The following is a 12663-nucleotide window of genomic DNA, read 5'->3' on the forward strand; positions in this document are numbered from 1 at the left end:
TTATAGCACGAACATGAAAACATCTGCAATATTTCATATTAAATGGCCTGTTTTTATTTTATATACATGGATGAAATCGTCACTCAAATTGGAATAGATAAACGATTTAAAATTAACTTTGATCATTTAATTGTAATTATAAGAAACGCGTGAACTTAAATTAGTAATATGTGATGGTGACATGGAAACCTACCGCATAGTAGGAATGACCCCAAAACAATGTGTACTTCTGCTGTTTTCTTAAACATTTATAAGGTTATGTTGATTAAAAAAAAAAAAAAAAAAAATTAAGTTAAGGTCTGCCCGGAATGCCCAGGACAGTTCTGGTAAATTGTGTCAGTGGAAGGATTACGGCCAATACGCATGCGCAGATGGCGGCGGTTACTGATCTCGTGAGCGCGCACAGCAGTGGAAAGTTTCATCGTCACTAACGGCGTCGCGCATCCAAGGGAAAACGACCGTTCCTCCAGGACAGCGCTCTGCTGAAATCAACACAAAGGTACGTTTGCGATTAAAACACGTTTTATTATTAGAGTAAACAGAGCTGTTGTGTTATAATTGCTCACTGGTTTATTGTAGCTGCTCGTTTTGCTTTATAATAACAGGTGCAGTTGACGGTCACACGCCTAGTACAGGTCCGCTATTTAAAGCATTTGAGAATTTAAGCGCGACCAGAGGCCTAGTTTTGTTTACATTTATTATAAATTGGCAAATAGACAAATATTTACATATTATATTAGATACATTCCTCACCCATGAACAATTAAATAATATGTTACATAAAAGGAAAATAAAATGAACTGCGTGTTGTTATTTGTGATATTATATGAGATGATAATGCAGTTTGATATTGTCTGATATATCAAATATGAGTATTTAGGTGGATTTTGTACAGCGCATCCTGACGTAAAGCCATATGTGTCGGAAATGGCCTCCGAACAATGAGAGACACACACACGCACACACACCCGTAGAGATTCACAGACCTGACACACAATCCCGTTCATTCCAGTAAGGACCTGTCGTCAGGCAGGTACTAAGATACTCAAAAGAGCGTGATGGGTTTGTCTTAGATTGTTAAACTAGATAATTAAAATTGTGACGTCATACATTTGTTGAAATAAATCAAAGCACTATAGATGGCAAGTCCCGTTTTTTTTTACTCCAGTGACTATTTGTGTACAGACACAAACTATAACATCTTTACTACTACAACAACAAAATATCCAAACCTAACATTTCCACCGTTATTGATCTGAAAAAAATAAAATAATACACAGTTCATGTTGACCCTATTCATGTCATTATATGGGCCAAACTGTCACAATGTGAAAAGGAAATGTGTGTGTATATATATATATATATATAAACAAACAACAGCAACAACAAAAAAACAAGTGACAACGTGCCCCACCCTAACATTTATGTAAAATGCCCTTGTACTGAGAACACAGTTCAAACCTTCAGTTAAGGTCCTACATTTTCCTTCAAATCCTTCATTATGTCTGAGTGTGTGTGTGTGTGTGTGCAGTGATTGCATATTTGGTGCTCAAGAAATATTTCTTATTAAGAAGTTTTTTTCAGGATTCTTCGATGAATAGAAAGCATAGGTTTTGTAACATTATAAACGTCTGCTGTAACTTGATCAATTTAATGCATCCTTGCTGAATAAAAGTATTCTTTAATTTTTCCCCCAACCCCGCCCCAAAAATACTTACTGCCCCGAAACTTATGAACAGTAGCCTGTAATGATACAAAAGTTTTCTATTTCAGATGAATGCTGTTCTTTTAAACTTTCTATTCATCAAAGAATCCTGAAAACGTATAGATATAGGCTAGGCTAAGCATATAGAAAACAGTTATTTTAAAATGAAAAATATTTCACAATATTACTGTTTTTGCTGTATTTTGGATCAAATAAATGTAGCCTTGGCGAGCAGAAGAGACTTCTTTCAAAAACATTTAAAACAAATCTTACCGATCATAAACTAGAACGGTGTGTATGCGTGATGTGTATAGGCTTATTTAAGCATGCAGTCGTAGCCTAAGGAACAATACAGTCTGTTTACATGTAATCTACTACTAATATGAAAGATAATAAGCTAAAGACATGTATAATTTCATTCTCTTTATCTTCATTATCTTATGCAAAGGGAAAAACAGCTGAACTTCTGCAGAGCAGTAATGTGATTCACGCTGCGCTGTTTTAATGTGTGTGTGTGTGTGTGTGGTTAATGTGTTGATTTGCTACCCTACAACTATTATAAAATGTGATGATGCTGGTATTTTTGTTTGAAAAATACAAAAATGATCCTATTTTGAGATAATTTGGAAACTAAATCTTTGCTAAAGAAAACAAGCTTAATTGTGTAATTGAGCATTTGAGTCCAAACCTTATAGTTACTGAGATACAGTCCCAGTATATGGAGTATATCTTTTATATATCAGTTTATCTTTTATATGGAGCTACGTTGACACACTTTTAAACTCTTAAATCTGAAGTGTCCGTATCTTAATGTCATTTTCAGTGTTAATCAGGAAAGGTTTGTGTAGCTCAATGGGGAAAATATAATTTTTTATAGTTTTTATGATTGAATTCTTTCTTTACTTCAAGAAATGTAAAAGCATAATAGTTGTCTGTCACTGTGGGCCATCCAGCTTTAAATAGTGTCTTACATGCATACATTTCTTGCTGTTTAGTGAGTGTGTTTACAAGTACTACAAGCTGTTGATAACCATTGTAGGAACAAGTCAATCCTCTTTACAAGTATGAACCAGTTTGAAATCAGCAAGTTGTCACAGATACACTCATTAGAGATGCCATTTAAAAGCAAAATAAAAACTTAACCCAATCAGATTCATCACTATAGCATTTTTGTCATAAGTAAAGTTAGGTCCTAAGCATTGTTGTTAGGGGTTAAATGGATCACAAAACTCAGATCGTATAATGGTTTTTGAGTTACAGATCAGATCATTTTTCGGATCAGCAAGAAAAATATATTTTGGGGGTAACTTTGCTTTCCATTTAATACTTAAAGCCCACTTTAAGTACCACAGCAAAGACTACTAGCCTAATAAAGTTCAAACTTTATTAAAGGCAAGTGAACAGTCAGTAAAAAATTAGAACAAGTCAAGTCAAGACCTGCCTAGATCTACTTTAGCCGTGTGTTTCCCTGGAAATAATTGCACACATTAGAACATTGGTCAACCAATCAGATTTGATCATCCAACAGCCCCGTAGTATGATATAGATCAGGGCTATTCAACTGACGGCCCGCCAATCATCTTCATCCGGCCCGAGGGCACCCCAACCTCCCTCCTCTTTTCCTATTTGCGGCTGAATTTGGTTAGATACGTTGCCGCAGTGGCGCCTGCAGCTGTACGGCTATATACGCACTGTTCATACCATGCACGCCCCTCCGACTGACCTGAGAAACGTTTTCCGTGCGTATTTCTGCCCCGTGTTTCTGTCGACTAATCCAGCGATACCAATCATTCGTGAATTAATTATTCTTTTGGCTCAATTCTTTCTTTTCCGTGAATTGGCCAAACGCGCTTGCATAACGATCTGAAACGATTTGGATTCATTCTGACCACTCTGTCACTGAATCATCTGAAGTTTTTTCTCGGTCAGTAACAACAAATACAGAACAAAACAGTACTGTTTTCAGGTGTTTCACTAGACAACAGCAGGTATTTATAGACTGCTGTCACTTTAAGACCGAATGCACGGATCCAAAATAATGACACACATCCTTCTCTTGTTCTCTTTCTTTTGGGACATAACTGACCGTGTTCATGAGAATACTTGCCAAGACTGGTATTTTGACCTAATTTTGTGTGTATGTTTCCATCTAAGTGCAAGTAGATGCGATAGAGGAATCAATTCGGAGTTTGCGCACTGAAACGTGCCTCTCTCTCTGTGTGTGTGCGCCTCTGGTCTGTGCTGTTACAGCGTGCGAGTACCGAATTAAATTTTCTTTTGCCTCTTCTAGTGCTGGAATGTTTTAAAATCTATTGAATGTGTAAACTAGCAAGACAAAACTTGTGCAAATTCTAAACTTTCAGTCTATGGCGGTTAAATTTGAAATTAATCTGCAAATCACATGCATGCCGAACCATGCGTCCTGGTCTGTACAGATCACGGATCAACAACGATCCGCTTAACCCCTAAATGTTGTGACAACTATGTATGCAAATATGTATAGTTTGTTCAATGAAGACCTCGTTTCTGTTGTTCACATTCTCCTTTCTGTTATTGACCATGTGTCAGGTGCAACTTAAATATTAATTCAATTATCAGACAATTAAACTTAATCAGTCATGTGTGTAAATGACACATGTAAATGTAAGTCACAGATCAAAAAAAATGCAAATGATCTCTGACTCTTTTCATTGAACCTACCTCTCTTTTTTCCACAGACATGGGTCGCCTAACAGTACTGTTTCTCTGCCTGGCTCTTGTGGTGTCAGTTTTGGCCAAACGAGGCGGGGGCGGGGGTGGTAAAGGGGGCGGATTTGGCTGGGGCAAATCTGGTGGAAGCTCAAACAAAGGTGGAAGCAGCACAGGAAGCAAAGGTGGCAGCAGCACAGGAAGCAAAGGTGGCAGCAGCAGCAATAAAGGCACATCACATGGGACACACTCGGCCCCTGGAAATTATCCTCGCCAACCTCAAGTTCCAAACCAGAATCCACCCCCCTATCCCGGTACTGGAGGTGGGTACCCTAACCAGGGCAGATATCCACCAGCAGGCTCTAACCCAGGTCAAGGATACCCTAACCAAGGTAGATACCCAGCCCAAGGTGGAAATCCTGTCCAACCTGGCTACCCAGCCCAAGGTGGCTACCCAGCCCAAGGTGGCTACCCAGCGCAAGGTGGTTATCCACAAGGTGGTTATCCACAAGGCAACTATCCAGGGCGTAGTGGTTACCCAGCACAAGGTGGCTACCCAGGGGGAGGATCATATCCCAACAGGTATCCTGGACAAGCCGGAGGAAACCCCTATCCAGCTGGAGGCTCTTATCCAGGTTATCCAGTCCGAGGTGGTTCCAGCCCTAACCAGTTTGGTGGAGGTGTTGCAGGTGCAGGAACAGGTGGATATCCAGGAGCGGCACAGTATCCTTACTGGAACCCCAACAACAAAATCATGAGCCCAGGCTATGGGGGCAATTATGGTGGCTATGGGCAAGGTGGCAGATCACCTTTTGCCCAGTCAGTGCAGAACATGGGTATGGCCCCTTCTACCAATTCAAGGGGATTTGGCAAGCAGGCAATCATGGCTGCTGGAGTTGGGGCGGTGGCCGGTATGGCTCTAGGATATGGCCTTGGAAGTTTCCCTCGTCCGCGTTTCAATTTCCATAATCCACAGGAGGAATACTACTACAATAACTACATGTACAAACGTTACGGCCAAACTCCCCCCGACAGTAACGTGAATGGGAACACGAACGTGAATGGGAACACAAACTCCCAAGGTGGCAAGCCAGGTGATGCAGGATCGACCTCTGGAGGAAAAGGAAATGTTAACCCTTATGACATCTTCCAGAATCCTCCACCGGAGTCCTATGATAACTACATGGACAAGTGTATGAAGAGGACTGACTTGTTTCGAGAGAAACCGAAAGGAAGATCAAGGAGATCCACTGACCTCTTTGAGGCTCAAGCAGCAGAAGTAGATGATCCTAGCGGTGCTCAAGAAAACGCCACAAGCAACAACAGCACTGCTGACAGAGCCAGTACAGATGCCTCTTCATTTACAACCTCAAATCCACCCGAAACACCCAGTCAACCTCAAAAGCAGACCCAGGAAAGAGAAGCAGAAGCCAATGATGAGGACGACGACACTGTTAGCGTTATGGAGATCGGCTATCCTGCACTTATTGAGCAAATGAAAGCACGACGCTGTGTCGAGCTGTACATGGTCTATGCGGAACAGCATGCGGAAAAACAGGTGCAGGATCGCAGTAGTGAGGATGCTAAAAGCAACAGCAGTAACGATTTACCTAGATCCCTTGGCCATGGAGTCATGCTACTCTTTACTAGCATTCTGTCTCTTATCTTAAGTTCCCTGCTACACTGACATTCTAGAAAAGGATAAACCTCATGAAGCCACTGAGTCAAACTGAGAAATGGAGCATTCGCACCTATCACATGTAATCTGAGGAATTTATCTTGGGTGTTTTAGAGACTTTAGGCAAAGTATTCTCTAAGGACAACTTGAAGATTCGACAGAAAGTACTTTCACTTCTCACAATGACTCCTGTATAGTCACTCCGCTAAATTGCAACATGACCCACCTAACAATTTGATATGAGCCTACATTTCAAAGCAGTTTTCAAAAGTTTAAAACATTTGCAAACAGTAGTTTTTCTACACCGTTCACCTTCCATCACTGCCACCTTCTTGCATGTGGTTTGGTGAACACTAACTTCTCTTCCAAGACAGCATACTGCATGAACCCTTTATAATCTCCAGTTTAAACATTGTGCACGGCATTGGCATTTGACTCGTTGTTTTTCTGCTAGCAACAGCTATTACAACAATCCATGGTTATTTTTATGACATGAAATGGTGGCTTCCAGTTCTGTCCTTATGATGGTACTCCTACTTGCGTAGTTAAAATTTTTTGTAGTGTTTCTTTTTGATTGTTTAGACTGTTAATTTAGGGATTAACTTTCTACTGATGTATGTATTTATTTTAAATTATTAACATGAACATTTAAATGTTTTTTGTAAATTCCTCCACTGTTGGTTTTGTTATTTTTACTTCTCCAGGTCCGTTCATACGGAGCATGTTTTTGCATTCTACTCCATTGTTTTTTATATAAACATGCACTGCACAAATGTCTTTAACCATTGAATCTTTTGCAGTTAAAAAACACATGATCACTGTGTCAAGCTGAAAGACGTTAAACTTTTTTAAAAAAATGCATCCCTAGACTTTGTTTCTTTCATTCCACTTTCCCAGCGTCTCATGTTTTTGAATGCAAAAACGCTTTGTGTGAATGGCTCCTTAGTGAATGTTTATATAATCATAACTGTTTAAGATATGTACGATAATACCCCTGCGTGTCAGTTTCATTCATATCATATGTACTATGACAGAAACACTCATGCAGATCATATCCACTGCTCACTGAGATAAAACAGAATTTTATATATAAAGTTGGATCTTTATCAGTAGCTTGGTGCTGTTGTTTCTCTGAACATTACTGCTGAACATTCAAGTATATACTTGGCACTTGCATTTACAGTATCTAGAGCAGAGGTTCCCAACCACGTTCCTGGAGCCCCCCACATCTTGAATCTCTCTTTTGTCTGACACCCATTTCAGGTCTTGGAGCCTCTATGATTCATGACCTGAATCAGGCGTGTTTGATTAAGGAGACATGCAAAATGTCCAGTGTTGAAAGTGGCTTCAGGAATATGGATGGGAACCCCTGATCAAAAGGGACTGTGGCAACCACTGGATGTCCAGCAGAAGGCAATGTTTAACGCCTTATTGTTACTCAGCTGCATATATAATGTTATGCTTTTGAGATGTTGTGAATGTTGAAAATGTGTATAATGTTACCGTCACTGGGATTAAAGTGATTAAATGCACCTTAATTGTGTGTCTGCCTCTTTCCATTTGATATTTTTAGAAAAAGTTGTCTAATACAGAGGTCTCGAAACTCGGTCCTGGAGGGCCGCTGTCCTGCAGAGTTTAGCTCCAACCAGCTCCAACACACAAGTTTCTTGTATGCCTAGTGAAACCTTGATTAGCTGGTTCAGGTGTGTTTAATTGGGGCTGGAGTTAAACTTTGCAGGACAGTGGCACCTCCAGGACCAAGTTTGGAGACCTCTGGTTATTAGCTCTCAACATTGAAACCCTGAACAAAACTATGCTGCAAGTAAAAGAAAACATAACCCACTTAGAATGAGGCTAAACATAGCTTTAACCTTTAATTTGGCCTAGTGTTTGTTCAGTGTCAGTTCATGTTAATGGTTTGTTTACAGACACCACTTGATGTCCAATGTAGAATCTGGTCCCTGAAGCAAAATCAGTTGAGAATTAAATGTCCATTATAGTTGTTCAGTGTGTTGTGATAGTTGCTCTTGGAGGAGTCCTTTTGTTGTTGTTTTTCCCCCTTGATATCTGCTCAAGTGTACCTGATTTCTTCATGTTGACATATGCATCCATCCATAAAGAGACTGGTTAACTAATTAACAGCTTAATTGTACCCAAAGTGGAAAACCATGAGCCCTATGTGATTATAAGTCTATTTTGAGTGACAAAATCCAAATGCAGGACTAATTGTGTCAAAACATGCCAAGGCAAAAACCTTTCAGAACCATTTATCTTCACTTCTGTGTTTTGGAATACAAGTTAACCCTTGGGAAGAAGACATTAGCCCAACAGAGGATCACAGGAGATGAAAATCCCCTGTTTGGGGATCATTACTGTGGTTAATCAGGCAGATTCACACATACACAGACATAGATCACAATATGTTTTTGTTAATGATGCAATTTGAGATCAGACAAACAATTTAGGGACATCTTGACAGGCTTTTCCTTCTGCGAGATGCCATTGAGATGATTGCTCAGAAGGGGTCAAAGTGCATTTTGAATTTTTATGTAGTGTGCCGAACTGGATATAGATGGGGACATGCCGTCTATAGTCAACTTGATTAATTCACTTTAATCTTTAGAACGATGCATTGTAGAGCAGTTTGTTTCTGCATATGGTGAAATAGCATCTCTGCAAATGCAATCATCATACGCGCTCCATCCAGTGGCTCCTATAGCAGTGTTTCCCAACCCTGTTCCTGGAGGCACACCAGCAATGAACATTTTGGATGTCTCTTTTATCTGACCCAAATATTTTAGGTCTTTGAGTCTCTACTACTGAGCTGATGAGTTGAATCAGGTGTGTTTGATTAGGAATGTGTAGTGTTAGTGTGCTTCCAGGAACAAGGTTGGGAAACACAAGCCAAATTAGAGTCTGCATCCTTCGAAGGTCACAGACTTCAAAGGCCATGCCTTCAAAGATTGTGAAGGTGGGACCAAGCGGACCAACGGTCTAGCTTAACCTAACGGTCTAGCTGAAACCTAATACTTACATTTAAAAGGGTAATCCAGCAATTTATCAAATAATTCCATCATCGCCATCGCGCAACGAATTCTGGGGTATTCTTGGCCGCAAACGATCCATCTGTTGTATCCTTCATTGCCCGGGAAACGAAGGACGCATTTCGAGGCCGCATTTGAAGGAGGCTTCGAATTGTGACAGCTTTAATCACACCGCTGTGACGAAATCAGCCTTCGAATGCAGCCTTCGAAGGATGCAGCCTCTAAAGTCAAAGAGCAAGTGTTGCAGCCACCTTAGAGCAACCTCTGGAAGGCCTTCCTGCTGACTTTAGTTCCTTTTCCTTTTCTAACGCACCATTAAAGTAATCCTTATCATTTTGATTAGCTGCTAGTTTATTTAGCTTTAGCTACCAGTTTGATTAGCTTTGGCTACCCCTGTTCTAAGCTGTGTTCCAATTTAGAGGCTGCATCCTTTGAAAGCCAATTGCGTCACTGCAGCATGACGAAGGCTGTCCCAATTCAAAGGCTCCTTCAAATGTGGCCTCAAAACGCGTCCTTCGTTTTGTGAGCAATGAAGGATAGAACAGATGGACTCTTTGCGGCCTTGCCTACCCCAGAATTCATTGCGCGCCGGTGACGACAGGATGTTTTTGAGAGCTGTCACAGTTTCTATGCAATAAGAACAATCCTCCATAGGCTAGACATCCCATTTAACAAAGCTTATTCTGAAGTCCAAAGTTTTGAAGTCAGCTTCCTTCAAAGGATGCAGCCTCTGAATTGGGATGCAGCTCTAGAGTGATTAGTAGCATTTAGGTTCAGATGACTGGCTCAAAACAAAACAGCAGAATTGAGCAAAGACGGTGTAGGCCTATACATTTTGCATACTTCAAATTGCATACTTACAGGGAAAGCAGTAGCAAATGTAAAACTCGCGCAAGAATTATTGCTGCTACCAACGTTAGGTTTAGTATTGCTGCTCAACACCAACTAAACACACTGTATAAATGTTGTGTATGAATCACATTTTTGACACATCTGTGCAAGGCCATCTGATCTCTTTCAGAGAGAATTGAAAGGTTTTAGATTTGAGAAAATCACCACTGTGCAATTTAGGTGCAGTTCATTCAGCATTCTACAAGTTGTTATCCTCTGATTCTTATGCCTCAATTAACAATTTAAAGTAAAATCTCATTAGCATGTTGTTTTGATGATCATCACAATCTGTCCCTAATGAGACGACCATCGTTCTTCGTCCATTTTTAAAAGCATGTTCTCATGTGCGCCCTCATGCATTAGACTACATGTCAGCAATGGCTCTGTTCTTTCTCCTATAACTGTATTTGCAGATACTCTCACTCATGAATATTTCTCAGAGTAGTGCGGGTCTTGGCACCGTGCTGCCTCTTACTAGTTTCGAGAACGTGCTTTTGTTTCTCTTCAATGTAATCCTCGCCACCGCCATCATTTTCATCAACGTGTCCGTGTTTCTGTCCATCATGATGAACAGATCCCTGCGCAGCGAGAACCGCTTCATGTACATGCTCAGCACGTGTCTCAGTGACATCTGCTCGGGCGTCTCGTATTATTATGCTGGAGTTCTGGATGTACGCGATTATTATGACTCTCCGACACGCACTTTCTATATCGTTCCCACTTTTCTGGGTCTGTCCTATATGGCGATTCTGGCCGCGCAGGCGGACCGTTACCACGCGGTCTCAGCGCCTTTCAAATACTCGCAGCGCATGACCCGAAACAGAACCCTGCTGGTGATTCTGGCCTACTGGCTTTATGCTTTTTTGATTGTGGCGGTTTATAATTTGGTAACTCTGGGTGTCGCTAAGAAAGTGACGGGCTTTGGTACTTTTGTGGCGAACATTTTCACCGTCATTATCATGATTGTTTTGAACGTCAGGCTGTTTTTCATCGCCAAATTTCAGCTACAGCGCGAACCGCCGAGCGCGGAACGGGACAACAAGCGCGCGTCCATTTACCTCATCATAATAGTGGCTGTATGTTTTTTGATCGCGTGGTTGCCAATTTTTCTTCATGCTATTGCGTGTAATTTCGCGGGGTCCACGTGCTATACGTTCAGAAATGAGGGTTCAGACCCGCTGCGCATTCTGCCACGGGTAAATGCAGTTCTGACTCCCTTATTGTATATCAGGGGCTGTTCTGCACTAAGGAGCACCCTACTAAGTAAAGTCTGGAGAACAAAATGCTGCAAGAGGAAAAGGTAAACTCTCCAAATTTCCATATGTCTCTCATGCACACAGTGGTGAAATACTAGTCTTAATGTAATGAATCACTCCATCAACTTACGTATTAAAGATTGTTTCTTTTTTGATTCAAAACAAAAATATAATTATGTTCAATCTTTTTTGTATTATTATTGAAAGTATGTAGGCCTAGCTATTTTATACATTAACTCCAATAGAAGATAGCCTACTAGGCTGCATTTTCTAGAGGTTCCACCATTTTAAGTAGTCTAAATATTAAGTATTATGTTTATAATATGTATAAATATTATAATATTTACAAAGAGGGTTAAAAGAGTCATAACACCTTTGCCTCTCTGGTAGAGGTGGGGCTGGTTGGGCATACAAGCAGGCCTAAGTCACATATTAAAAGGACAATGAATATCTGTTGCACTTTCTTCCACATTTTTTTCTCAGTGTGAACCCTCTGTCAGCGGTGAAGAAGAATGAAGCTGTCATCTTCAAGATGTGGTCTTAGCTTAGGCAAGAAAGGAAAGGAGTTTAAAACATCAAGTACCACCTGAAAATCTCACTTTACATTTGTTTCTGTCTGGTTTCTGAAATCACAATAAAGTCATATTTTTATTATCACAAGATATCTCAAATATCCCTGATGCTGGCAGGGGTGTGGGTGCGGAAGTTTATGGAAAACTTGAACTTGTCAATAATTTTTTTTTTTTTTTTTTTTTTTACAATATTCCTTGAGTATTTTTTGTCTTCTTCACATGGCTTTAATATGTAATATTCTACATGAGATAGAAAAAAAAAAGATTTTACATGCATCTTTGCTAATTTAATTGTCTAAAAAACTGAACTCTTACTGCTATCAGAATAATTTATCAATAAATTCCACATGGCCTTGTGGTTCATACATTGTATTATTTTGACTTGAATGTTTCATGTTTAAAGAAAAATTAACCCAAAACACAATTCAGAGGTATTGCGTAGGTCTTTTTCATTGTGTATGTTATTTTTAGTATCAGTGAATGTTTTAATGATCATAAAAGACTCCTACAGAGAAAATGTTAATAAACTAAAGACCAGTATTAACTTGTATATAATTTAGATATTATCAATATCCAAATGGCCAGTTAAATCAGGTATTATTTTCTTCTCATTTAATAAGATGATTCTGCGTAAATATCAACCATATGTGAAAATTCATTGGGGGAAAAAAAATCCACTTTTTTATTACTTCCGCTCTGCAGAGAGTTTGAGTCGTCTCGAGCAGCGCGAAATTTCTGAGGTAATGTTTATATCACGACAATTTATTTCAACGTTTTATGAAAATAATATATTAGTGATATTAATCGATGATTAAAGTGAAGGTTAAGT

The 12663-nt window shown here is 39.8% G+C and overlaps 2 protein-coding genes across 2 annotated transcripts; both read left to right on the forward strand.

Annotated features, from left to right (window-relative positions):
- Positions 1-348: 348 nt before the first annotated feature.
- Positions 349-7609, forward strand: prnprs3 (prion protein, related sequence 3). The gene is made up of 2 exons (XM_051883943.1): positions 349-499; positions 4423-7609. Exon 2 carries the CDS (start codon positions 4425-4427, stop codon positions 6078-6080), a length of 1656 nt encoding a protein of 551 aa, XP_051739903.1. The 5' UTR covers positions 349-499; positions 4423-4424; the 3' UTR covers positions 6081-7609.
- Positions 7610-9650: 2041 nt separating this feature from the next.
- Positions 9651-12221, forward strand: LOC127507309 (melanocortin receptor 4-like). The gene is made up of 2 exons (XM_051884299.1): positions 9651-11306; positions 11746-12221. Exons 1-2 carry the CDS (start codon positions 10432-10434, stop codon positions 11804-11806), a joined length of 936 nt encoding a protein of 311 aa, XP_051740259.1. The 5' UTR covers positions 9651-10431; the 3' UTR covers positions 11807-12221.
- The last annotated feature ends 442 nt before the right edge of the window (positions 12222-12663 follow it).

The sequence above is a fragment of the Ctenopharyngodon idella genome, chromosome 24 (genome assembly GCF_019924925.1).
Source record: "Ctenopharyngodon idella isolate HZGC_01 chromosome 24, HZGC01, whole genome shotgun sequence".
NCBI classification, from domain to species: Eukaryota; Metazoa; Chordata; class Actinopteri; order Cypriniformes; family Xenocyprididae; genus Ctenopharyngodon; species Ctenopharyngodon idella.

What these genes read in the sequence shown, in the direction of transcription:
- prnprs3 (XM_051883943.1), top strand. Translation starts at nt 4,425, where the DNA reads ATGGGTCGCCTAACAGTACTGTTTCTCTGCCTGGCTCTTGTGGTGTCA.
- LOC127507309 (XM_051884299.1), top strand. Translation starts at nt 10,432, where the DNA reads ATGAATATTTCTCAGAGTAGTGCGGGTCTTGGCACCGTGCTGCCTCTT. An exon ending in AAATGCTGCAAGAGGAAAAG is followed by an intron (nt 11,307 to 11,745) that starts GTAAACTCTCCA and finishes TTTTTTTCTCAG; the next exon opens with TGTGAACCCTCTGTCAGCGG.